Source organism: Platalea leucorodia (genome assembly GCF_965183815.1).
Source record: "Platalea leucorodia genome assembly, chromosome: 5".
In the NCBI taxonomy this organism is placed as follows: Eukaryota; Metazoa; Chordata; class Aves; order Pelecaniformes; family Threskiornithidae; genus Platalea; species Platalea leucorodia.
The window spans coordinates 22,065,351-22,092,268 of NC_138827.1; the positions used below are offsets into that span (position 1 = coordinate 22,065,351).

A 26,918-nucleotide genomic window follows, 5' to 3' on the forward strand; every position below is an offset into this window, starting at 1 on the left:
TATCTGGCACAATACCTGTTTTTGCAATATATCATTTTGCTCTTTTCCTTATGAGGAAGGAGGCTTTGTAAATGAGAAACTAAGATTAGCCCAGTTTTAGCCAATATTAGTAACTCTTTAATGTCCTGTAGGTAACTTTACACTTGCATAATAGGCGACAGATGTTCATCCTCTGCAACGCCTGTAGTCAACTACTTTGAAAAATCCAGTACCTGCCTAAACTTGCTTCTAATTTTTCTCAACCTGTCAAGTGTTGCATAAATGCTTTATTTATTTATTTGTTACAGTTAAGCAACTTATTAGGCAAGAAGCTCACATTTCTTAGGATTTAGGTTTCAAAGGACTGCCCTCATTATTTAGAGTTCTTGATCCATCTTATTTAACGTTCCCTTCTAAGGTTTTGACAGAACTTAACAAAAATGTGAGTAAATAGACAAACTGACTAGCTATGGGACAATTAAAATGTTCCAAATGAATGACAGATACAAATTTAATTTTAATCTAAACCTTTCTTTGAGCTATTATTTTCTCTTGAGTGAAATTTTTTACTGGAAGCCTTTTATATTTTTTTCTTTAAGTATTATATTGCAAAAACTGCAATTCTGTATGGGGAGCAGTTCATCCAAAGTGAATTCACAGTTGCCTGTAATCTATCAGTTGTGTACAACGTGGTGTAGCAGAATTCCCTGTTCCCTGAAGTATAGTTTTGTTCTGAAAACGGGCACTGCAAGAAGGATTCATGGTTGTCTCACACTGACTCGAGAAGAGAAAATGCTGTCGCGGTCCAGCGCTGAACCACGCGTGCTGCTAGCGGGGGTTCTGGGCTGGGGGCGCAGGCAATGGTTCCCCTGGGCTTTGCTCCCTTTCTCCGCTCTGAGGTGGTGGACTGGGCTGGGCAAGGGGCTGGTTCTCAATTTTTAGTCTCTCACTTATAAAAGACTGTGTGTGCGCACGTGCGCTGTGGCTGTTTAACTTTCATTGTGGAAAAATCAAGCTTGTATAAACTAGACTTTTTTTTTTTTCTTTAAACCCACTTGAAATGGACTATGTTTATTTACAAACATGTTCAGCAGAGATGTAATATCCAACTCTCGTTAGCTCTCATAAATACTGTCTCGGGCAAATCAGAAGCTGATTGCTCAGCATGTGGCTGATTCAGGGGCACTGCCATGGCAGGCAACTTCGGTTTCGAATATGTACTTACTGTTTTGCATTCATGGATCCAAAACTCTCTTCTCCTTTGCTGGAGTGTTTTAGAGCTATTATTTGTGATTGCCATTTGCAATACTACCTGGTCTGCTGGCAATCAGAGGTAAATAAAGTTGTTGCATCCCTTTCCTGCAGGAAAGGCAGGATGAGATGCTGCTGCTTGTGCTTAGCAGCACCTTTTTTGCTAATTAGTGCCAATAACTCCTTTTTAGTTGTATTAGTTGCAAGGAAGAACAGTTTTATAATGCATTGGTAGGTTACATGCTGTCTTACGCTGTTCTTGGTGTTAGCGTCAAACCAGAAGTTGCCTGGTCTAGCGTCGGCTGGTGTGCAGTGGCACCTGGTGATTCCAAGAAAGCAACTGGTAGAAAACAGCCAGGAGGTTACACGGATAAAATGTTAATGGCTAATCTCAGCATTGAGTCATGATGCAACTGTGCACTCCAAATTTAACTGCATGTGGGCAGCAGACAGATAGAAATGGCAAAATTAATAGTTTAAGGGGAGGGGGGGAAATACTGAACATCATAGGATCATAATTTTGGTGGGAAGGGACCTTCGGAAGCCATTTAGTCCAAACCCTGTTTAAAATGGATCTAATTAAATGAAGTTACTTGGGGCAGTGTTGAATCTTGAATACCTCCAAGCTCTGCAGCACAAAGTGTAATAACAGAGTGCTTTTTGAATTTTATTTTCCCATACCAGTCTAAAGCATCAAGACCAAAGCTATCTGTGAGCAGCTCATCTGGCTCATCGCTTCTGGCCGTGGCTCCTGGGGAGGGGGTCCTGGCTGGCAGATGCCATCCGAGCAATGGTGAGTGAAAAGGGCTGCCTGTGGTGGCCATCCTTCTTCTAACGGTTGCCACCAAGTCCGCAGGGCTGGATCGTGCTTGGTACGGGTAAGAAGCAGAAGGAGGAAAACTTGGCTGCTGGTGTGTGGGGCCAGGGACATTTTTGGATCTCTGCTTCCCAAGCCTACTGGAGGAGGATGGGGCCTGGGAAGATGCTGTCACCATGGAAACAGTGAATTTTCATGACATTAAAGATTAGGACACTGTTTTGAGTCCTTATCCTGGGGTTAATTAAAAAACTCCGTATTATTTACACTGCTAAGAGGCCTTGAATTTGCACTGAAGTTTATATTGAATGCATTTATTGCTAGGATGATTCCACAGACAAATTACCACATAATTAAGGTTGTTTAACATGAAGGGTTAATGGGAGGCCTCAGTCACTAAGAGCTCAGTATCTTTTTTTTCGGTTAGAAGCCTTAGATGAACCCTCAGTCCAAAAGGAAATACTCTATCTTGTAAAGAGAAGAAAGAAAGGGGGAAGAAAAAAAAAAAAAAAGAGAGAGAGAGAAGTCAACAATTTGCTTAATGGTTGTAGTAGCAGATCTAACATGGGGGCTGTTTAATATCTAATTTTCTCCTTTCACCAGTTTTGATCACTTCTGTTTCTACAGGAGGAGTGCCCGAAGGTATGTGGTATTATGAAATGTATTCATCCTGTACCACGGGCTACCCGTGAGCAAGAGAGCAGTAATCTTTCTAATCTCGGTAATCTTTGAAATTACTCCTTACAGCACCATTGTTTTCATAAACATCTATTCTTACTAGAGATGTTTTTTTAAAGCGCTCTTCAGGCCATCTCTGACAGTGACTGCTGTGCTGCATATAAAACATACGATGATCAAGTTTGACGTCTTTCTGAGTGTGTAGGGCTGTTAACACCCCATGTAAAAAATACTACTTTATGTGCATTAGACTTAAGAAATCTGCCTTATGCAGCAACTAGAGCTGCTAGCATGTGCCACCGTATTGAAACACACTGAAGTAAAGCAAGGGGGAGGAGAGGGAAACGATGGCCCTAAGCAGACGGCGACGTACAGCAACGGTAAGAGCAGCTATCGTGGATGATGATGCTCCCTGATGCCCTCCTGGTTGGTGGGTAGTGGTTTAGTCTTGCTGTACTTGTACCAAAGTGTGGAAGCCTGCAAAGACATTCTTCCACAGAAGCCCAGGATGGAGGAAAAAGCTGGTGGCTGATGTGTATGGGAGGTAAGAATGATAATATTTGACACTGACATCTTATTTCTTAGTATCTCTAATGCCATGTTACTTGTAGGTGAAGCACTGATCCTTGTTTTGAAGGCAGGCAGGTGCAGAGGAGTGCTCTATTACACGGGATCGAGATGGTTTTGCAGGAAGGAGCAGTTTCTTGCTGCCCTCGGTCTGTGTTGGAGCTGGGAAGGTCTCCCTGTGGCACAGGGCTACTGTTGTGCCCACCAGTGAAGAGCTGAGTGGCCATGCCAAGCACCCAGCATGTCACTCAGCACGACTCCAGCACGCTCTGTTTCACTCCTTTCTGTTTTTTTTTTTCCCTCAGTTTTTTTTTTTTTTTTCTTTGTAATCACTTCTGCTTGGGAAGAATTTAGGTCTCAGAAAAACATTCAAAGCCCTTTTTTGTATGAACGGCAAGACAAAAACCTCTCAAAGCCCAGGGAGGATTTTGGTGGTGAAAGCCTGCTCTGTTCCCAGGGTGCGCTCATTGGTGGGGCGGTTTCGGGAGCAGGGCTCCCCTCGGCAGGGCTCAGCGCCCCATAAATACCCAGTGCACGGCTCTTGCTGCGTGCTTGGCTGCCGGAGGCTCAGGCCCTTCATCAGGGAGAGAAAATGTATAGCCAGTGAGTATTCCTGCGGGCTTTCCTCTGTAGGAGCAAGTCACCCATCGCCATTGCAGTGCAGCGTTGGCTGAGGGGAGCTGCGGTGAGGTTGGAGGTCAGGGCAGTCCGGAGGGGAGGAGGAGGGGGGGTTCTCTGTGTGTGGGTGTCTGTGCTGATGCATCCCATGCAGCGGCGTGATTCTGGTCCGGGGGGACAGGCTCACCTCCAGGTACCAGAGAATGGTCCGTACTTTGGAGGGGAAGGACAGTGCCCCGCACAGCCTGTGTCTGGTGTGTCTTCATGGGCTCTGCAGTGGATCAAAATTGGAACCTAACAAATTCTCAGCTATGCACTCAAGTACACTTTGCTCAAAGAAAAAAGGAAAAAAAAAATGCTTATCCAAGACCTGGGAGATACAAGTTGGATTTTGCTTCCTGATGATTCAGGATATCCTGAATTTGTCCATTTCAGCATGGGCTGTCCCATCAGTATTCTCTATTCCTCCATCGTGCACTCGGGCTCGGGGTCTGGACAGTTCGCAGGTGGCTGCAGTAGCTGGTCAGAGACCTCAGAGCCTTTCTCCCCACAAAGGCTGGTGCTTCTTCCTCCTGATCTCTCAAGTTATTTGCAAGTCCACCCAGAAACAAACCCACCTCTCTCAGAGTGGGGAGTGGTTCTAAAGCTATCCCAAAACTGCACTAACCCCAAGTCTGCTGGCCCTTTCAGAGTCGAGCATCCTGCTGGAGGCTACAAGAAGCTCTTTGAGACCGTGGAGGAGCTGTCCTCTCCGGTGACTGCCCACGTCACAGGTTGGTGTGGGCTCTCTGATCTCCTCCTGCTCGGCTTGTGTTCTTGGGGGCTCGTCAGCCACCAGAGCTCGGAGGCTTTCCAAGGGCTGGAGCACGGGGTCGGAGATAAAGAACCTAACAGGGCTGGTGTATTTGGGGTAGAGGAAGGACAGATTGGATGGGGGATCTTTAGACATTTCAATACTGAATGTCTTGGTCTACAGTAGGTGTGTAGGTGAATAAAACAGCATAGTTTAAAGAGATCATGCATGTTTAAAAACCAAGTTTAATAAACATTGAAAAAAATAGTTTGAAGTTTCATTCTTTGTGTTGACACAATAAAAATTACCTGGTCTGATTTGCTGTGAGCTGTGCACGTACCAACACTGCATCTTCCGCAGGCAGGATTCCCACCTGGCTGCGAGGAAGCCTCCTGAGATGTGGTCCCGGCTTGTTCGAGGTGGGCGCGGAGCCGTTCTATCACCTCTTTGATGGCCAGGCGCTCCTCCACAAGTTCGACTTCAAGGAGGGGCATGTTACCTATCACCGAAGGTATGTGGCAATTTTCCAAGCAAAAAAAAACAAACAACAAAGCATTTGCTCGACTGCAAGTGCTGGGGAGGGGCTCTGCTGCCCAGCACGTGGGAGGCGCTGGTTATTTCAAGTCCATGTGGTTATTGGAAGAGCTCTAACGGTGAGATCACTACAACTGGCTGAAAATAACTGAAACTTACCATAGTTAGCAGAAATGTAACTTTTTGTACAGATTACAAAACATCTGGAGGGGAGGAGAGGGAGGGCTGGATGTAGCTGCAGCCAGTGACAGAATTACAACATTTCTGAAAAATGAAATGTGTTTTCAGTTACAAGCTGCTGAGCTATCGGCTTTCAGGTCTTTGGTGCAGAACATTTAGACGAAGCGCTGTATTTCCCATCAGCTTCAGCTCTCTGCCAGCCATCCTTTCCCAGGGCCGTGGTGCGGGGGTGGTTGCTGGACCCCACGTGCTCCAGATGCACCATGAGGCAGCAGGGACCTGTGGCTTTCAGAGGTCTCACAAGGCTCATCACAAGGATCGTCGTGTTTTAATTGCATAGCCCCTTGCATTTTACGGCTATACCTGTAACGTGCCTTCTCGCCCTCCCTAGGTTTGTCAGGACTGATGCTTACGTGAGAGCAATGACCGAGAAAAGGATCGTGATAACAGAATTTGGCACCTACGCGTACCCAGACCCATGCAAGAACATCTTTTCCAGGTACCTCGGGGTTGCAGACATTGCAGCAACGTCCTATGGTGCTTCCACTTCCAAGAAGCCCCTGACTGCCTGTCCATTTTCTCTGCTCAGGTTTTTTTCGTACTTCAAAGGTGTGGAGGTCACTGATAACGCCCTCGTTAATGTCTACCCTGTCGGCGAAGATTACTATGCCTGTACTGAGACCAACTTTATAACCAAAATTAACCCAGATACATTAGAGACAATTAAGCAGGTGCGTCTTTATACTGTCCTTCTAAATATGTGGAGGAGTAAAACTAAAATGAAAATATTTAATAACAGCCTCTTACAACAAGGCAAGAGTTGGGGTTTGTCAGGGAGAGGATGCAGAAACGAAGCCAGCTGTGAGGGTTAATGAGAGCAGAGTCAGAATGAGCTTGTAAATGAACTCACTACTGCTGCTCTGAGTAATATTTCGTTAGGAGGCAATGGGGGTCCATGGTCTGTATCCTCATGCTTGGGTTAGGATTGGAAAACTGGAGCTACATTGCAGCCTGGCCAAAGGGGACTGTAACCGGAGGGCACCTACCAGAGCTTTACTGCTGCCCTCATTTACATTGAAGCTGAGCAACATTCAGCCTGCAGAACTGTATGTAATGCAGAATGCATGATGTTTTTCTTTGCTATGTTAGCAATGTCCAGCCTGTGGAGCCTTTCCTTTTGGACCCCAGGATCCCAAACCTATCCCTGTAACCGTGTCAGCTCACCTGACTGTCTCAAATTGCTTGGCTTTGCCGCTCTTCTCCTTTTCACAAAATGGACGGTGATTTGGGCTTAGAGAAGAACTTTCCACAGCTGAAGCGAGGACGTATTGACCTGCGACACCTTCCAGCGCTGGTGACTTCCCATCTCCTGCCAAGAAAGCTCCTGACTTTCTGCATCTTCTTCTCCAGGTGGATCTCTGTAAATACGTGTCTGTCAATGGGGCAACGGCACATCCCCACATTGAAAACGATGGGACGGTTTACAACATCGGCAATTGCTTTGGAAAAAACTTCGCGCTTGCCTATAATATTATACGGATTCCTCCGCTTCAGGCAGGTCAGTTAATCCCATCTCTGAGTGAACTGAGAAAATCTTGTCCCATAAATCATTTTTTTATCCTTCAAATGAGTTTCGTCATCAAGTTATTTTTTTTAATCTTCTTTAGATTTTATTTGCTTTTTTAAGTAACGGAAATGTTAACTTTAAAACAATTATTTACGTGGTTTCTAAATCATGAACTGCCTTTGTGTTAAAGGCAGAAACTTGCTGGGTAAACACCACAAACACAGACTACGTAAGTATGGGTGAAACCCTCCATAACCCTTCAACTCCCCTGTTCCAGACAAGGAAGACCCGATAAACAAGTCGGAGGTGGTGGTGCAGTTCCCTTGCAGCGACAGGTTTAAGCCCTCTTACGTTCACAGGTAACGTTTGGTGGGGTCAGTAGACTGACGATGCAGGTCAGCTGAAAAGAGGGATGCTGCTCACGTGTGCCACGCAGCATGTTCCCGTGGGAAAGCAGCTGCCTTGAGCAGTGAGTGCGGACGAACAGAGCCCCCTTTTATTTCTGCAAGCACACAAAGGCGGGGTACGCGTGTACAGCATCGCTGGTGTTGCACGCTCTACAGAAGTGGCACGCAGGGCTTGTTCTCACATCTAATCAGCAATTAAAATTCGGTGATTTACCAAAATCAGGATGTTTATATTCCTGTCATTTTAAGCGATGATCTGCATTCTATATTCAGTGCTTAAGACGAACTACTACATGGGTTTTGTCCAAACTAACTACAGTGAGCTTGATGTGCTCCTCGTACGTTTCCAAACAGCTTTGGGCTGACCTCAAACTACATAGTGTTTGTTGAAACACCGGTGAAAATCAACCTCCTCAAGTTCCTCTCCTCCTGGAGCCTTTGGGGAGCCAACTACATGGACTGCTTCGAGTCCAACGAAACCATGGGGGTAAGCCGCAGGTTGTACCAAACTGGGCTGTACTGGGCAGCCAGCCCTGGACTCGGAAGCCCATCATATCAGTTTCACCTTCATTTCTCTGAGTCTACACCAAGCAGCTGCTTGCTTTTCAGGTCTGGCTTCATGTGGCAGAGAAAAAGAAAGGCAGGCTCCTCAACATCAAGTACCGCACCTCGGCTTTCAACCTCTTCCATCACATTAACACCTACGAAGATAATGGATTTCTGATCGTCGACCTCTGCACCTGGAAGGGGTGAGTCTTGGCGGTGCTGAGCCTGGAGGCAGCCGAGGGTCCCTGCGGCATCGCGCCTCCCCCTGCGCGAGCTGGGGGGGCAGCAGGGCCCCAGCACCAGGCACGCCGGTGCCTGCACTGGCGCATCCCTTCCCCTTCGGAATCGCCTGCGGCACTCGCACTGAATCCCTCCAACCCATCTAAATATTCACGCATGGCGACACATAGACTATACAGCATGGAAGTTACCTGGAGGTGCAGAGAGCCTGTTTGAAACTCATTTTCTGAGACCTCATTTGCCTTTAATAAATGTTAGTGACTACGCAAGGGCTGATGCTATTTCGGATCCTGGGGCTGCAATGAGCAGGATCTGGTTGAAGTTTGAATACTGCTTTTCGTGTTAACACAGAGAAACACGGCACCAAAATGGTGATGCCCAACCCCGTGTTGGCTGCGTAGCCAGGACGCCCTGAGCTGAGGTGGTCCTGGCTGCTGCCGCCGCGCACCTGGGGCGAAACCAGCAGTTGCCGGGTTTTCCTCGCAGGGGAAATGGTCGCACGCACAGCTGACTTCTGCCAAGGAGCTGGACCAGGACTCATCTTACTCCATGGAATTTTAGGAAAAAACAGCTGCGTTTGAATCCCCTCACTTGCAAATGACATCTTTGTTTCTGTTTGTGATCCCATTTTTGTGCAGGTTCGAGTTTGTTTACAATTACCTCTACTTAGCCAACTTACGAGCAAACTGGGATGAAGTGAAGCGACAGGCAGAGAAAGCCCCACAGCCCGAAGCCCGCAGATACGTGCTGCCCCTGAACATCGACAAGGTACCAGCATGGCTCTGCGTCACCGCAGCTGCCAGCGGGGCTTGGAGACACCGGTGTCTGCCCGACTCCTCTGCAGGGCTTATGGCCAAGCATTGCTAGTGCTCTGCCTGACCCCATTTAATTCAAATTAAACATTTTAGGGGGGGGGAGGAACTTAAAGTATGGGTCTTCAGAGAAACTTTCTATTTTCTTTAGCTGATCAATATTATTCTATTTTATTTCCCATAAATTACTGTTCAAATCAGAGACTGTGGGGTGGCAGCTAATCCCAGAGGGTGCTGCTGCCGGGAGCGGAGAAGGGAGCAGCCACAGCCGGAGCGCGTGTAGTTAAATCCTCCAGCCCCAACTCATGGTGTGAGGTCCACCAAGCGGCCAGCCTGGTGCAAAGCTTGCTGGCTTGCAATTGCTGGATTTTTTTCCAGTGACCACGCTCATGGTCATCGGCGGGTGGGCTGAGGGCTGCCAGGGGGATGCAGGTCAGCCGAGCTGCTTGCGGAGCTGCAAAGCTCACGGGCATCCCTGCTTGCGTTGCCAATCGAGCAAAAGTGCAACCCCACGTGGCAGTGCTCAATTAAAAACCTCTGAATGCCTTAAGGAAGGGAAAAAAGTTATGCATGTGTTTATGAGCACAGGGAAGGCTGACATATAGCTTGGTTTTAGCAACAGGCACTCTTACTGCACTATTGCTACCTCAGAAAATGGAGCTGTCACTGAGCATATTGCCACTCTGCAGCTTTATGAGCCTCTGCTGCACACTGCTGCCTTCACTGTTCAATGCAGCTTGCAGCAGATCTCTGCAAACAGACGAAGAAATCCGTTTCTCCGTTTCTCTTGCGTATTTTTCTTTGTCCCAGGCTGACACAGGCAAGAACTTGGTCACCCTGCCCTACACGACAGCTACGGCGACCCTGCGCAGCGATGAGACCATCTGGCTGGAGCCAGAAGTTATTTTCTCAGGGCCGCGCCACGGTAAGATGATGACCTTGAAGCACAGCCAGCGGCAATGCGAGTACCCCTGCACTCTGCGTCCCACTAATCCTCACGCATACGTTTTTTTTTTTTTTTATTGTAGCCTTTGAATTTCCACAGATCAATTACAAGAAATACGGTGGGAAACCTTACACGTATACGTATGGGCTGGGGCTGAATCACTTTGTCCCAGACAGGGTAACTATCAACCAACGGGTGAGGCACATCTTTTCCATGAGCTTTCAATTTAAGGATGAGAAAGAGTACTTCTGAGATGTGGGTTTTTGGGTTTTTCCCCACCTTTAGCTTTGCAAGCTGAATGTTAAAACAAAGGAGACGTGGGTGTGGCAGGAGCCAGATTCGTACCCTTCAGAGCCGATCTTCGTTTCCCATCCAGATGCCCTGGAGGAAGATGACGGTAATACTGATTTTATTTTGGTCAATGGCATCGCGATTTGAAAAGCTTGTGTCTGCTGGCCCTGGGGGCTGTCTGCAAGGCTGTGCCAGAGGCGGGCAGAGCAGAGCCCGCAGGCAGCTCCCAGGCACGACGTACCTTGTTCTAAGGCTGGTGGGAAGCTTCCGAGGAGAACGTGGGAGAATTAAGACTGAATGAAAACAAAGGAGGAGAAAGACCTCTAGGTTTAGATGATGGGTTGTCCTCATTTCCTAGCCCTTTTCCATCAGGAATTGCAATATTTAAAGAATTCCAGGTGGCGGAACTTTGTGAAACTTAACCTCTCTTAAACCAGGCACGTTTTCTATTCCTAACCCATTCTCCTCGTGCAGGACTGGAGTGAATTCAGGCTTTGTCGCTCGAGGGCCCGTAGTTGTTTTCACGCCAAGCACTGTACGTGTTTCTTCGCACATCCCCAGCCCTGTGCCTACTTCTGAAGGCGAGTGGCAGCACTCAGCCTGAGAGGGTGTCCACTTATCCCCTGAATTCCTCATCTCCAAAAAGGATTACATAAAGCTGGAAGTCTTGGCTCTGCTGAACTTAAGAGCCAACTCTCACTGGTTTATAGTGAGAATTTCATATTTTATAGCCAAAATATTTCATATTTCAGAGCAAAGTTTCAATATTATCTGTTCCCAGTTCAGGAAAGTGCTTATGCAGGGGCTTAAGTGCCACTGAAATTAAGAGGTTTTAAGCTTGTTCTTAAAAGCTTTCCTTAACTGAAGCAGACAACATGCATTCTAGGAATATGTTTAAGTCTCTCTCCCTGGGACTTAAGCCCCTGCAGAAGCACCCTCCGAAAGCTGAGTTAACACCGGCCTCCATGCTCACATTTCCGTCACCTTCCCCAAGGCTGTGTTTGATGCTGTGACGGGCTACGGTGTATGGTTGTTCCCATGTTCTCCGGCAACCGCTGACCCAGAGAGTACACAAATCAGCAAACCACCTGAGAGCTAGGATGTCCCATCCATTCCAGTTAGGGATGCCACGATCCCTCAGAAGCAGAATTATAAAGTAATTTATACACATATAAAGTAATTCATAATGTTGAAAAAAATAATGGACAAATTTTATATACATTCCAGTAAATGATGTTTGTCGTCAGGCCCTGCAATAGCTTTTCATAGTTCTTTTTCAGAATAGAAATATTTTTCAGTTTTAAAAAGAAAGTCTATAGGAGCTACTGTGCCACAGCACACCAGGCTGGCAAGCTGATGACGGCAAGAACCCAAAATAGTATGAGAAATGAATAAATAATCTCAGTCTACTTCAGAACTGATGATCATGCAATAATAACGGGATTTGCTGGTGTCCTGTGTGCGAGTGGCTACTCTTCCCTGGAGCAGCCCAGGTGCAAGCGCACACCTGGGACAGGCTTCTCGTTTTTCTCGCCTGCTAGGGGTGGTGCTGAGCATCGTGATCAGCCCGGGCGCAGGGCCGAAGCCCGCCTACCTCCTGATCCTGAACGCCAAAGACATGAGCGAGGTTGCCAGGGCTGAAGTGGAGGTGAACATTCCTGTGACTTTCCACGGACTCTTCAAAAGAGCGTGACCGCTGCCTGCAACTCATCACGCTAGGTTTCTTCCAGCTCCAAAAAGGTGCAGTCTCTGTTTACAAGCACTCAAATGACCTAAATTCCTTCAACATCACTTTTTATTTGTGTGGCTACTTAATTAAGATTGAGCATTTCAGTTTTGTTGATGATTCTTCAAAATACTTAACCACGTATTTTTCAAATACCCCCTTTGGCATAATTTCAAGATGTACAGTGGTAAGAACTATACAGTTAAAACAACACAAGTTTGGGGTAGTGGGGAGGAGTTTTTTGCTTTTGCAAAAATCAAACTTTGCAGCTGCAGCAGAGTTAAAAGATGCATAACACAGCACAGTGTAAACTCAATACCTGTACACATGGTAATGTTATGTAAACAGTCTCTGTGCTCTGTTACACACCTTGAGAAGAGCTAATTTTTAGCCTATACTGAAGTATTACGGATTTAAATCACCTCCTGGTCGCTCCTTTAGTATCCTCAGGGCAATCCAAGTGGAGCCTTTCCATACCTGCTTTGGAAATCTGAACTGGCAGGCCCAAGGCTGTGTGGCAGGCAGCATTTTGTCCTTTACTAAGGCTGAAAACCAGACACACTAGCCTAGCTTATGTGTTTTCTCTTTCACATTTCTTTTATCAAAGTGCAGTTTCTTGAGTTCTGGATTTCATACTAAAATGTCAATATGAAAAAAATCAAGCAATTGTTACAGCTTGGGACGAATTTGCTTCCTTAGTCTGCTATAGACTCTCAGCTTAATCCCTCCTTTTCACAAAATAAATTTTCAACTAATGTAGTAAGAGGCTATGGTTCAAAATACAATCTTATTGCTAACAGACTTAGAATCCAGGATTCTTGTTTGCCATGGTTTAACATTTTTATTAACGGTATCAAAGAATTAGAAAATCATTGACATTAAAGATTTCTAGTACACAGTGCTAACTTTAAAAGGCTGATTATTTGAAAATGGCTGCAGTCACATTCTGATGACAGGATATCGATACGGAGATACGACCTGGTACTTCTGCTGTTCTATAATCTCTAAGCACTGTGCAATTACCTAAGTAAAAACAAAAGACAATATAAGCAATGGGCCTCTGAAAGAAAAAATTAGTAAGACTTACTAGTTATGCACTCATTCTGTAATGCATTTGTTCTTACTTTTTGCAAAACAATGAACATTTAAAATGAACAGTTGTCAGCTGTAGCGTTAGGGGAAATAGATGTCAGTGTAATGTATCACTGGGGCAGGGGAAATGTAAAGGAAGAAATATCCTCAGGATCCCAAAGTTTATGCATTGCATACAGAGACCACTAAACCATTTTAAAGGCACTGTGGTGACAAGAGAATTACTTTTGGAACACTGGGAAGCTATTTTGCTGTAAAACTTCAATGAAAATGTATTATGTGATAATCCAGTTCTGTTGTTACATAGCTATGCTCCTAAGATTCTCAATCGCATATCAAAAATTAGCAGAACATCCTCCTCTTCTGCATCCACCTTTTTCTAAGAAGTCATCTTTCTTGATGTCTTGTGACAACAGCAACTGATAATACAGAACTGGTTTTGGTCTTTAAAAACAAGATAATTCTCCATTAAGATTTTGTTAACATTTATCATATGGTGTATATAATAGTCTCCTTTGCCAAAACCTTTTGAGTTATCTGGTTGGAAATCAAGAGTCACAGCACGCATTTTCCTAATTTCACTGTGCATATTCCACTGCTACTGAAGCACACATTGTCTTTTAAAGCCTATTAAGAAAAAGGCACATTAAGGATCTGAATGACCACGTGCTGTCAGTTCAGACAAAGCTAAACATAATTTCATCTATTAGCAAGAACTGGAATAAAGTAGCAAAACATTATTGTAAAAAACAGCTAAACATGCAAACATGAATTATAGTGTGCCCGTGAAAGTTACCTGAGAGTGACAATGATACAACTGTCACATATTTTCTTTTCACATGTAGTTCTGTTCCTAGAGAGAGGTAGTCTCTGGGTTCTAGTACTAGAAAATACTTCTCGGTGCTCTCCCATTATCAAAGTTCCCACAAACTCCACAGAAAATATTTAACATCTACATAGTACCATAAATATGTACCGTATTTAGAAGGATTAATTGATAACAGGCTGTATTTGTGATCTTTAAGTAAACAAGCTTCAGAAGTGCAAAGAACACTTTAAGTATTGCTAATAAACAATAAAACAAGGAAAAATAGAAGAACAAAGGTGGCAGGTTTCAGAAAGAATCTAATGGAGTGGATGTCTGTCAACTTAAAAAAAAATAAATAAAAAGGCGGGGGGGGCATCCCAAATGTAAGCAGCAAATTACAAGCACAAAGAGAAAGTAGCAAAAAGAAACATCCTAGGACAAAAGAATGGGAAACAATGTGAAGAGCCTGAACTTAGGAGAGTGAAGATATAGGTGATTATGCAAGACCAAAAAAGAAAGGATTCAGATACAGAATCAAATGGCAAAGTCAATTAAGAGGTTCAATGAGGAAATGCTGTAGTCAAGTAACCAGAACGTAACCAGAATTCAACAGAAACTTTTTGGATAGACTAATGGAGAAGAGAAAGGATGAGAATTGCAAAGCTAAATGACACAGAAAATGGAGTGAGAAATGGGAGACCCGGTTCTGGGAATCAGCATGCTCCTGACCTGCGCTTGCACATTCACCGCAAGATCCTTTTGAGATCCGAGGATAAAATGTACCGTAAAGAACATATAAGGAAAACCCCCTACCTTTCTAGTATTTTGAGGTAGAATTACACCATCATCCCAGAGTCTGGCAGAGGAGTAAAATGCACTGCTTTCTTCCTCTAGCCTAGAGAAGATAGAGTATTAAACAAGCCTAAAAGCACACAAATGCAATAAGAAACATCAGGACAGTAAAACAAAATCATAGATGAAAAAGGAATATACTTCAATCTCAAGTGAATGTGTAGTACTACTGTTAAAATTAATTAGAATCCAGCAAATAATACATAACAGATCTGGTCATTCTGCAGTACAGACCATCCTCCACATTCAGAAGATCGCCACTGTTTAATATACAGCAGAATATCTTGATTTTGGGTTGTATGGTTTCAGGGTTGTTTTTTTGTGGTTTGGTTTTTGGTTTTTTTTTTAATTCAAAACATTTGTGTTTCCTTGAGAAGATCCTAAGAGCAGACATGGAATTACATAGAAATTTGAAATATTTTTCAGTAGATTCAGGTTTGCTTTATTTCTTTGGGATGTGTTGATCTGTAAGATGAACAAAAGTAGGTAATTTACCTAATTAAATCCCAGTGTAACTGTAAGGGTTTACATTTAATGTCCTTACTTTTCTTTCAGATGTTTTAGCTCTGATTCATCTCCTGTACAGTCATTGTCCCCAGCTTGTGGGACTGTGGAGAAATGTCTTGAATCCACAAGAGCAACTCTTGCGTTAGGCCACAAGAACAGAAAGTTCGGACTGAATGATCTCCCGCACTACAAAAAAATGCACAGTACAAACTCACTGAAATTAATCACAAAAAGATGGCTGTAGGATGACACAATCAAGTTCAAGGCAGAACGTAATACAATTTAATTTGTAAAGCATTAATGATATAGCTGCTTTACCGTTACAGCTACAGCTCCTGTATCAGTACAGACACCCTGCAGCAGCAACCATCACAATCCCCACTGCCTTCAATATTGCTATTTTATTATTTCATTTTTCCTCCAAGCACTTAGATGTTTAATTCTGAGCAAACAAAGAGCCCTGTTGCACTTACCAGCAGCATGAACAGCACACATAGTAGCACAACTAAAGTAGACGTATTCCTTGATCACCAAAAACAAACAGCGTGTGCTGACAAAAAGGCAGGACTGGCTCCAAGTAGGGACATTTTCAGATAACCTGTTTTTTTAGAACTGGGTCTAGGTTCCTAGATGCAGACCAAATTTTCTGTAATCACATCTTGCAATGCATTTCTTACTTTAAAAGTAGTTAAAATAATGAAGTGAGTTAAATTAAATGTCTGTAACAACAGCTGACTCTGTTTTAAAAATGAAGTGCTGTAAAATCTTGGTAAGTGTAAAAAGTCTATTACCAAACCCATTAACATTTATGCTACCCGTACCATAACATAACTTTCACTCCCGTAACAGCCACCAATTACAATGGTTATTTTGGGAACAGCAGCACAAGCAACAGCAGCCATCATGGAGGCCTGGGCTTTTAATCTGTTGGAGTGAGCCTCTGCCTGAAACGACAATAAAGATTTTAGATCCTTTAAGTCTTTCTTCTAGATTCCCTCTGCTCCCACCAAACTTATACTTCTAAAGCATTTATTTCTTTACAATTCTGTATGATCGTTTCTTCCACAACAGTAAGACAGCATCATTTACCACCGTAGCCCATTATGCACTTATTTTGTGCATGATCAGCAAAACAATTATAACCAGTGTGCAAAAACCTACGATACAATGCAACCCTAGCTCTCCCAAGCATTAGCAAAGCTCAGATACAACGCAATTATGCCAGGCTTTGTCTTAAGTGCTGGTGAAAGTTGGGAGGAACAGGGCTGCAGAAACAGCCTCTGCTCAGAGAATCTAATGTAGGTTTTACCATGAGGCTCTCTGTAGTCCAGGTCAAAACATACTGTACTTTAATGCCTTCACTTTTCTAGAAGAGAAATATCTATTTTCCTGTGGAGCGCAGTGGTATCAGAATAATCGATAGGCTGTATTTCAATGTAAAAAGCACTATAAATTCAAAGTTTTACAGCTTGCATGCCAGCTGGACAGTACCATTTTAGATAAGCAGAGAGGCCTGCTTACAATTAGAATAAAGTGAGAATGCTAATGGAAAGATTTAAGAACAAAGTAATTATGAAGCTTCTTGGTTTAAACCATCGAGAGTGGTTTAAAAAAAATTATTTTCCTAACAATTAATAATTTTCAAAATGTAATCTAAAAAAAACCAAGAACTAGGCATTACTTGAATTAAGCATATTGAGCTAATAATGCCATACCTGTGAGATGCTTGCTGGCTCTGCTGTATGTGGAGCAGTGTTTTGGAAAAAGAGGATGGGAATGCTCCGCTGACTGCACAGCTGTACAAAATGGCTACCCTTGAGAGAAGCATCATGAGACAGCTCCCCATTGTTAGCCACTACCCCCACCAAGTGCCTACAAAACAGACACATAAACATTTTCACTTTTGAACCCCAGAATTTATGGAAGTGTAGCTCATAATGTTCTGAAGGATAGAAACATAAATACCCATACACACACAGAGAGATCTGCCATTTTACAGAAATCCAGAATGTAAAAGGGTGCATTTACACATGTCATTTCATTCAAGGACCCTCACATACCTAACAAACAAGAAGTCTTACAGCACTTCTGATAAGTAAAGCATGGAAGTATTAACATGGATTAATACCCAGAGGGCAGGTAAAGCTATAGATGACCTGTCAAGAGTTTACCCTGCAAGACAACGTACAAGGTGCCAGGACTCTGGGCTCTCTCTAATTCCTGTAACATACAACATAACAGTCAATCTGAAAAGTTTATACTTTCAACCTAAAGAGGCTCTAAAAATATATTTTACTACCCTTTTCTTCTTTAAATGTGATTTGACTGAGATGTTGCATGCTTCATGAATGTGTTAATAATACAGTCTGATCTGAATTATGCAAGGTTTTATTGTATGGGTATTATCCCATCTCCATCACATGGGAGAAGGGATGATAGCTTTCAAACCAGTTTGGGAAGGAACACTTTTAAAGATGCTGTTTCCTATTGCTTAAGGAATCTGCTGAGACGTCAATGTTCCAACTGTCTGACTAGTAGTTTTTGTGAACAAACAAATCATTTCACAAAGTCGTGAAAACCATTAATTTGTAATCACTCTCTGCTGCTATTGGCCCGAGACGTGATGAATTCAGAGCTCAGAGATAGAAGATTGCGCTTTCCAGAAGTATTTTATTACCAATTCTTGACTGATTCAGAACTTCATAGACATTGTTATTAGAATACCATAAAACCTGATGATGATATTTAGACAAAGATGCCCATACATTTTGATAGTGAAATGTTACAGCCTTACCCTTCCACATGGCCAAATCCTGTTACTAATGTTGTTCCATAATTAGCCTTGAATTCCTGGAATCTGCTTCCATCCATCAGACGGCTCAGAATCTGCAAAGAATATATACAGTCTTTACTACAGAAATTTAAGTGAAAATAGGATAGTTCTGCTAAAAGATATGCTCTCTTCAAATAGTAAGGAGTCTTGTATAATGCAAGAAGTCAACCTAAATGAGCATAGAGGCCCTTTTATGTCTTACACTCTGCTAAATACTCAATATGCACAAAACATAATATATGTGTTTACGTTTGATTACCAACCTTGTATTTTGGGCCAAAGTTCAACTCCAAAATTATTTCAGTGTTACAGAGCACAGTTGTTCATGTCCATAAAAATGTAAAAAACCCAGCGTGTGCAGTTACAGTTTGTGTGCATAAGAAACACTCAGCAGCATACTGCTCATGCTTTTTTCAAATGCAGTTTAAAAGCTGCCTTCAAAGCAACACTGCTTTCTACAGTCAATCCCCTTAACTGTAGGAATTTACCCTGGAAAAGATACTGGATTCACATCCTTGGAGACTAAATCTCTTCTAGAACAACAAAATGAAAATAGCAGTTCTGCATGTCTCTCCTTATGCATTAGCATCTGTCCCAGCCTCAAACAAGTTTAATTTGAGCTTTGTTGTTTTTTCAGTCACTATTTTCCTTAGACATTTAAGTTACAAGACAGAGTCTTTACTTGAGAAAAAAAAAGGCAGGGGGAAAGGAAAACAGGACACTAAAGGGGTGCACATTCTCAAGGCAGCCAACACAGTACAAGACATGCTGACATAACAGCATCTCAAACAGTGCATGGAAACAAATGGGGATCAGCTGGCATAATCTGTAATTACCTTACTTCTAGTAGGTTTTCAGCTTAAATATTTTCTATAATTCTACAGAATTGTTGCCATTCTACTTTGTTGCAGACTCGAGACAGTTTGGCAACTGATGAGGTAATAATACAGAATATCTCAGGTACTTCAGGATTGTCCAAGAAAGAACAGCCTGTTGCCTGTTAATCTGGAGCTACCAGACAGAACAGACTGAAAGGACGAAGCAATACAGTATCTGTCACCTTACCAATTTTACAGGAAGGGTCAACCTATAATCTTGCGGTGCCAGTCCCAAGAGCTCATCAGAACTATACAGAGGACTGTCATGCTCTACGACCTCCTCTGGCAGTGGATCATAATTTAATGTAGAGATAACATTTCGAATACATTCATAGGCTTCCTTTTCTGAAGATGCAAAATGGTCACTACAGCCACTGACTCTAGGAGAGAGCAAAACATTAATTAGCATTGAATTAATGAAATCTGAATTCTGATAGAAAACCCAAACTAAAGGAAAAACCTTAATCCATACTGTGACTCTCCAAACTCCCTGAAAATATTGTGTGATTTTGTTCTGGTACGAATGAGCTGAAAGCAGTTAAGTCAGTCTAATTCCTGTGCAATCCAACCCAAAAACAAATTCACAGTAAGAAGTTCTTTCCTGTGACCTTTGTGTTTACCTATATTAAAGAAAGACCTTTGAATTTATTTTCATCATGATGTTGTTGCAAACAACATAGTAAAGGGAAAACAAACTTTCAAAATTATTTCAAGCAGTTCCAGCCCAGATATAAAGACAGTAACTTACTACGTGTAACACAGCTGACTGTCCCACTAGTATTTGTGTGAGAAAGGTATGGAATCTGGTTACCATACACACAGCATAGAATGCCAAGAACAAAGAAGCAAAGCCACCCTTTTCCCCTATGTAGAAGGGAATAACTATTTTGACAACTACAGATATTTCCAACATAGAAAAACAGCATTAAAGAAATGGTTAAATAGCTACTATTAGGTTTATTTCCTGCTTGCTCATCTCCTGCTATGAAGCCCTCATTAACAGCAGAGGCAGGCAGGCTTTCCATTTTTCTTTTTTGCTTCAGGTACTTTTACAAGCATTCAGATTCTTCTCTGCAGTGAGTTAGTCTACTGTCTTCAGAAGCAGACAAATGGAAAGAAGGCATACCACCTCTCCACTCATCAGTTTAGGGAAGAAAAGAGAATTTCTTATGTATTTTCCCCATCATTACAGTATTCAAACACTTACAATTATTTTTTAGTATTTGTATCCTGACAGTATTTACATTAGGAAGAGAAATGATACCATCCCTCTTCTGTAGGTGGTCCCTAGGAACTGACTCGTCTGAAGTTGTTCAGAAAGTATGTTGAAGAATGGGGAACTAAATCCAGATTTGTCCAGTCCCTGCTTCACCCCATAACATCACTTAATTTTACCTCCATTTGGCTGATCTAACAGAAAACCCGTACCCGAGAAGGAAAGCAGTGTAATAATAGGTTCCACTTTTGGCCCTGATCCTGACCTCTGCAGTTACGTGTGATTTCTATCAGAGTGTGTGTGTGTGTATATATATACACACATACACAGTGGAAGTGGAAAGTTCCTGTGGACAGTAGTAAAGCTGAAATTACAATGCCATGTTACTTTTTTCATTTCAAAGAGTTATATCTAGCCCCATGATACTCCCACATATATAACTGAATGCCACCAACCTTTATAATAATTCATGTATTGTTTCCACTGGTTTTTTTTCACTGCATGTTTTTCAGTCCTTGAGGACCATATTGTGTCCTGTCACTGAAGCAGCTTCATTCACATTATGTTACAATAAAAAGACAGTTTCTTTAAAGCTAAGTATGCTGAATTTTCTCATATTTTTAAGACTTATTTCACATACTTAGAGTGAAGTTTAGCTCCTCCTAGGTCCTCAGGAGAGACATCTTCTCCCGTAGCAGCTTTTACCAGGGGTGGGCCAGCAAGGAACAGTGTACCGATTTTATCTATAATCACAGTTTCTTCTGCCATGGTTGGAACATAAGCACCTCCAGCCACACAGGAGCCGCACACCACTGCCACCTGAAGGACAGAGAAACCAAAACAAACCAAGATGCTGGAAAGAGGAGAATGGAAAGGCAAAACCATTATGTTTATTTCAGAAACGTTCAAGAGACTAAATCGCAGCTTGGGGAGCAATGAACTAGGGATATAAATACCAGCATGAATAACAATGCTGGTTTTGAGAGAGTTCAATGTTTACTCTGAAATGACCTAGTGATTTGATGTTTTTCCATCACAATCAGTCAGTAAACACTTACACGATCCTTAAGGCTGAAAGTATTCTGTTATATGAGATACTATTTGAATCTCCCTTCCCCACAAATAGAAAACGTGAGCTTTAGGAAATTTTTTGCATGTTTGAGACTTGTTCTCAGAATCTGCATTAGAACAAAACTTTTTTCAGAACTCTACTGATCACATATACTACACTTACTTGTATTCCAAATCACACTGTACCTGAGGGATTCTCATGGCAGACATTATTGCTTCATTGTAGAAAACCCTGCCACCGTGTGACTTGTCAGGAAACAGCTCTGACTGAAATTACAGAGAAAAGACAAAGTGAGTTTCAATATTAACTGCAAAAGCCAATGCTTTCTCTGCGCTCCATTCATTCACAAACACATTGTAACCAATTCCGAGAAGGTCACCACTAGCAATCATACCTGAAACTTTCATACACAGCATTCGCTACGGTATTTATTCCCCCTATACACTGTGCAATTCCACAAAAATACCCATGTGTTTCGAAAGCAGAAGTTCCATAATTTTTTGTGAGATCAATTTACTCTACAGAAACTGAGACTGTAAACATGGAGAAGGGAAAGCTCATGTTCATACTTTGCCTGTGAAATGACTTCAGCACAGTTTCCCTTTTCACTTAGTTTTTAATACATTTCCTTAAGTCAAGTAAAAACTTTTTCTATGTGTTTTCTTTCAGTCTGGAGAAGGAACTACTATAGTCTTTGTGACAACATGACCTCTGCACATTAGAAAGTAACCTGTGCAAATTCTCCGTTTACAGTGAAAATTTCAAAAACTACATTTTTAAAGGCCACGGAGGTTACTGCATTACTATCACAAACATTACAATAAAATACAGAGTAATTTTGTAGATTCTTAAGTTGAAAACAGAAATCTCAAACAATGTACTAATTTATTAAAGACACCAAAGCATTTCAGCACACTGAGGAATACCCATGTTTGGTCAGCACTTTGTCCCTCCACTGATATTCAAGTTTCTAAACTTTGATTAGGTGCTAGATGCAAGGTTAGCCATAGTGATCGCTACTGTTACATGTCTTCAAATTATCTCCTGGATTTCGATTTGTGGACAAAACTCAATTTAAGTATAACAGACAATGAATGTCAACCAGCCAAGAAAACAAAACATAAATCTGAGGTTTATTGCTAAACATTGGTATTATTAAAATAAATGTAGGTATTTTCTTCTGTGAAGTGGTTCTGATGTTACCTGTAGTGGCAGGAATGCTCCCCCACTATCAACAAGGTACACAGATAACAGTCTGTTCTGCATGGCTATTTCTTGAGCTCTTAACTGTTTCTTCACTCCAATTGGATAAATAGTTCCTCCTTTCACAGTTGCATCATTTGCCATGAAGACACACCACACTCCACAGATTTTGCCAACTCCTGTAAGTGGTAGCACAGATACTTATCAGGACTCTCTAAAATACCATAGACGAAACAAAGGGGCTAAATTATAGCTAGGATGTTCTTTTGGCAAAACTGTACCAAGAAGCTGCAAATTAAGTTGCAAATACCACACAGGCAAGAAATCTATAGCTCTTCTCTGGAATAACTGAAAGTTAATGACGTTTCAAAAAAATCTAAACAACAGAAGACAGAACTTAAAATAAACTTACTTACTGACAGTGACAATATAAGAGAAAAAAATACATAGACTGACTTCCAACTCTTCAGATAACAGGGAAGGCAACAAAAAATTACCTATATAAAGCTGAAAAATGTAACAATCTGCAACAAAAGATAGAATTTCATACTTTATTCTCGTAGTTACTTTTTAAACTGGAACTACTCTTCAAAATGTGATGAAAAGACTTGTCTATAATTTGAAAAATATTACAAAATAAATGTCACAGCTCCTGTGTCACACAGTAACTTCATCCCCTTTCCTTTAACAGACAACAGTGTATTTGACACATCATTCTAAATTTTTTGAGACAAAAATCAGTAACAGGTAAGTAGAATAAATTACTAAATCTGGAAGAAATGAAAGAACTTTTTTTCTTTAAAGGTTTCTCCCAGATTACCCAACAAAGACTGCAGAAGAATAATACAGCAGTGGCTGAACTCTTTCATGTTGGGAGCTGCTACTGGATAGAACTGATGTTCATTTTTCCTAGGAAAGCATGTTCTTAAGGTACTAAAATATTCCATAAACCTGATTATATGCATCCTTTTTCCTCTCCCAGTAAGAACAAACACCTTAACTTCAGTGAGCAAGGCTGGTTAGTATAGGAAGGTGTGCAGCACACACAGACTACAACTAATGTACACTGCCTACAATTACTTACTCATCACTGCACACAAACAGCATCTCTCAAATTATATTAAGGATCATGTTCGTTCAAAACCCTTCTTCCTTCTGGGCTGCATCTCCAACATGGGCTGCTCAAAACAACACCCTCAACCCATATCCATATTTAGATCTAATATGAATCACACCTAAAGATATGAGCAATGAAACAAATGAACTTCATTAATTTCCCATTACATCTAATATTACATTTGCTAGCAATTACCAGTAAGGCACCCAGCAGCAGGGACATCACCGTATGGCATATTGAGGCCTGCCAGCGGAGACAGCTCAAGAAAAGACTCATCATCAAGTAGCAACTTCAGGCGTTCACGAACAAACAGCTTCTTGTTTCTCTGAGTATGACGCAAGATGGCATTTTCTCCCCCTCCTTTACTGGCCATCTCTAGCAACTCTGAATATCTGATTTAAAAAACAAAGTTTCAATTAACGAAAACCACCTTTACTTACAGTTAGTAGATTTAACATAGTACTTAAATGTATTGCACAGTTTTCATATCAATGGTATGAGAATGAAGATGAATTTGCATTTTCGGATTATTGTTTCTTACGAAGTGTAATAAAAGGCAAAGGTTTGTTATTTAAAGCAAGCATTTTAGTTTCATTATTCAAAAATTATCTAATAAAGACAAAAAAGGAGTGAAATAATATGAATATTCTATCTGCAGTTTATGTTCATAGCTAGTAGACTTTATTAAATCCGTATTTTCCCCTGGGTGTTGCCCATATACACCCAACACACAGTATTTCACAATATATGATCATAGTTCATCTCTCCCAGCAACCCCATGAGCAGTGTACTGAGCAGGGGCTGATCATCAGCAACCAAAGCTGACTTTGAGAGATAGTGCCCCACAACAACGTTAGCCTATAAACTCGCAGCTATTAATAAGGCTATCATAATTTGCTAGTCCTAATTCAGCATGGACGTTTACCTCCATGTCCCAACTACTCTAGGGAAGAATCCAGTCAAGGGCTTTCTCCTTCAGTTTCCCTCAAAAACTTTATCTGACAAGAATCAGTAACTCAGTATCTAACAAAAATTGAGTAAGTAAGTAGAATAAATTACTAAATCTAGAAGAAATGCATACTCTAGAGTATGGAAAATATACTCTAAAAGTAGTGAACACTGCAGTGTCACTACAATCATCAAGAGAGGAAGTGATTGCCAATGTTATTGTCGAGGCAGCATCAACTACAGATAAAGAACTGAATAAACTGTAAACAAATGTGGTATCGAATCATTTTGGTCTTAAATAAACCAGGTTCTTGAAGTAAAATATTTTTCGCCAAGATGCATCATCTTTAACTAAAAATACTGTTTGACATAACTATATACACACCACTTTGTACATGACTCCATTATCTTATTGTGGCTTCCTGCAGACTGTAGAGATTGAAAAACCTCAGGAGAAAAAAGCTAAGGATTTTGAATAATGTTGTAAATGCCACCACAGGAGGGCACAGTGCGTTTTCCATAGCTTTGCTTCCAGCTCATGTATCATTCCTCTGAACAAAGGCCTTTGAATTTTTGCCATCTGATCTTTAAGGACAAACACATAAAATACATTTTCCTGCTTTTATCAGTGAATCACGATTAATTGCAGTAACTGTCACCTACTCTTTCAGGAGGGATCTGTAAATGCGTGAGTCACCATTTATGTCTTTGCATTCAAAATCAAACACAAAACAAATTTTATGAAGGTCTAGAAAAAATACTTCTTGGCAACGTATGCAAAATGATGTCACATGGCACTATTTTAAATACAGTCTGCACCTAGGTTTAGGCATTTCAGTCAACACTGAAGCACCTCTTTTGGGGGGATGAAATTTTTAAGTGCTGAGCCTTGCAAAATTCACTCTGCAGAGAAGCTACCTGAGAAAACAGCAGCAAGGAAACTAGTTTAAGCTTCAAAATGGTTAGGAAAAACCCCCTTTTTTTTTTAAGTCTCTGGACTTTTGAATTGGCATTCTTCCTACATTAAACGCTCCTAAAAGTACCTCTAAGTAACTCTCACATCATCTCACAAGCAGCAACATTTTTAAAACACCACAAAAACAGTTTATTACCTTTTAATAACAGCCTCACTGTTCCTTAAATTTTCTTCAAACACATGTCGATACACAGACAGGATACGTCCATCTAAAACAGGGTAAGTTTTTGCATACCGCCTATATTTTGCTTTATTACTTACTAAACGGCAGGGAAGCATGTCGCGTGCCCTTTTCAACCCCTGATTCTGCAGTACGTGTGCGGGTTGTTTACCATGACAGAAGTCCTTATACTTTCTTTCGAACACGCGATTTAAGGTTTGCAACCTTGGAAGCAGCAGAGATGCGGTGTTGGGGGGCAGTCTGCCAAGGGAGCACAAAGTGACAGTGTTCCACATGACCCTATGAACTGAAGGGAGAAAAAAACCAGCATTTATTGCCAAAAATTAAACTTCAGATTCCCTCGACTAACGAGGCAAACAGACACCACACCTCAGGTCGGGGCGGTGAGGGAGCACCCGCGGTTCCCGCCCTGCAGCACGCACCCTGCCCGGGGCGGGGAGCCCCGTCAGGCGGCGGTAGCGCCCCGAGGCCCCGCGGGGCTCCGGCGAGGAGCGGGGCAGGAGAAGCCGCCGGGAGCGGGCCCAGCCGGGGCCTGCAGGGCGCGGCGGCGGCGGGGCCGGGCGGCCCCTTAGCACCCGTTCCCGGGGCAGCGGGCGCTCCGGCGGGGCTCCTCGGCCGGCCTGCCCGCCCGCCGCTGCCTCCTGTCCCGTCCTCTCCTTCCCCGCGCCCGCCGCGGCCTCCCCGCACCCCCGCCGACCCTTACTCGGGCAGCCGCCGCTGAGCCGTCCGGTCCGGGCCCGCCTCTCGGGGCGGCTCCGCAACCCACACGGCGGCCCGCCCCCGGGTGTCCTCTGCCCCGGGCACCAGGGACGGGACGGGCCTGCCGGCGGGGCCTTGCTGCGCCCCGGGGCCGGGCCGGGCCGGGCCGGGCCGCAGGTTCCCGCCCGCGGGCCCGCACAGCCGGAGCGGGGTCGCAGTGCCGGGTGCCCCCTTCCCAGCCTTCCAAAGGAGGCGTGCTGGGCTGGGTTCCGCTCGGTCCCGGGTGTCCCTCGGCGGTGCCCTGGCTCAGGTGCTGCCACCCAGCGCCCTGGCTCCCCTCTCGGACCAGTTCTCCTCCCCACCGGGGCCTCCGCCGCCTCGGTCCGCTCGGGGTGCCTCGGCATGGCGCAGCCTGGGCCTGTGCCCTCACGGGAGGCCTGGGTAGCGCTGCGGAAACGGTAACTTCGCCTTGGAAGGGCAAACGTTACAAAAACAACGCGGAGAGCAAAGCGAATTGCTGCTCTAGGAACTAAGTGCAATTACATACGCAGCATATGTGCTTGATTTGTAAGTTACATGTTGTT

General features: G+C 42.9%; 2 protein-coding genes across 3 annotated transcripts; one reads left to right on the forward strand and one right to left on the reverse strand.

Moving 5' to 3' along the window:
* Positions 1-4,607: 4,607 nt before the first annotated feature.
* Positions 4,608-11,919, forward strand: RPE65 (retinoid isomerohydrolase RPE65; the record flags this gene model as incomplete). The annotated part of the gene is made up of 13 exons (XM_082314492.1): positions 4,608-4,687; positions 5,068-5,214; positions 5,809-5,916; positions 6,007-6,148; positions 6,828-6,975; positions 7,262-7,343; positions 7,746-7,878; positions 8,001-8,140; positions 8,816-8,945; positions 9,800-9,914; positions 10,018-10,112; positions 10,221-10,332; positions 11,768-11,919. Exons 3-13 carry the CDS (start codon positions 5,840-5,842, stop codon positions 11,917-11,919), a joined length of 1,326 nt encoding a protein of 441 aa, XP_082170618.1. The 5' UTR covers positions 4,608-4,687; positions 5,068-5,214; positions 5,809-5,839.
* Positions 11,920-12,814: 895 nt separating this feature from the next.
* Positions 12,815-26,369, reverse strand: LOC309590736 (methylcrotonoyl-CoA carboxylase beta chain, mitochondrial-like). 2 transcript variants are annotated; one of them, XM_082312143.1, is made up of 13 exons: positions 26,339-26,369; positions 25,591-25,921; positions 23,726-23,922; positions 22,414-22,592; positions 21,396-21,476; positions 20,779-20,957; positions 19,110-19,302; positions 18,006-18,097; positions 16,927-17,083; positions 16,033-16,155; positions 15,249-15,397; positions 14,666-14,747; positions 12,815-12,975 (listed from the first exon to the last, which is right to left on the reverse strand). In XM_082312143.1, exons 2-13 carry the CDS (start codon positions 25,908-25,910, stop codon positions 12,892-12,894), a joined length of 1,836 nt encoding a protein of 611 aa, XP_082168269.1. In that variant the 5' UTR covers positions 25,911-25,921; positions 26,339-26,369; the 3' UTR covers positions 12,815-12,891. The 2 variants fall into 2 exon arrangements, with proteins under 2 accessions (XP_082168269.1, XP_082168270.1); XM_082312144.1 differs by lacking the exon at positions 26,339-26,369 and having other exon boundaries at positions 25,716-25,800.
* Positions 26,370-26,918: the final 549 nt, after the last annotated feature.

Bases quoted from the DNA above. Each gene is read 5' to 3' on its own strand.
- LOC309590736 (XM_082312143.1), bottom strand. From the start codon at position 25,910: ATGTGGAACACTGTCACTTTGTGCTCCCTTGGCAGACTGCCCCCCAAC. The intron at 20,958-21,395 runs GTACAGTGTGAT...TCTGTCCTTCAG, and splicing joins CTGCCATGAGAATCCCTCAG to GTGGCAGTGGTGTGCGGCTC. The intron at 18,098-19,109 runs GTAAGGTGACAG...TATTCTTTGCAG, and splicing joins TGACCCTTCCTGTAAAATTG to ATTCTGAGCCGTCTGATGGA.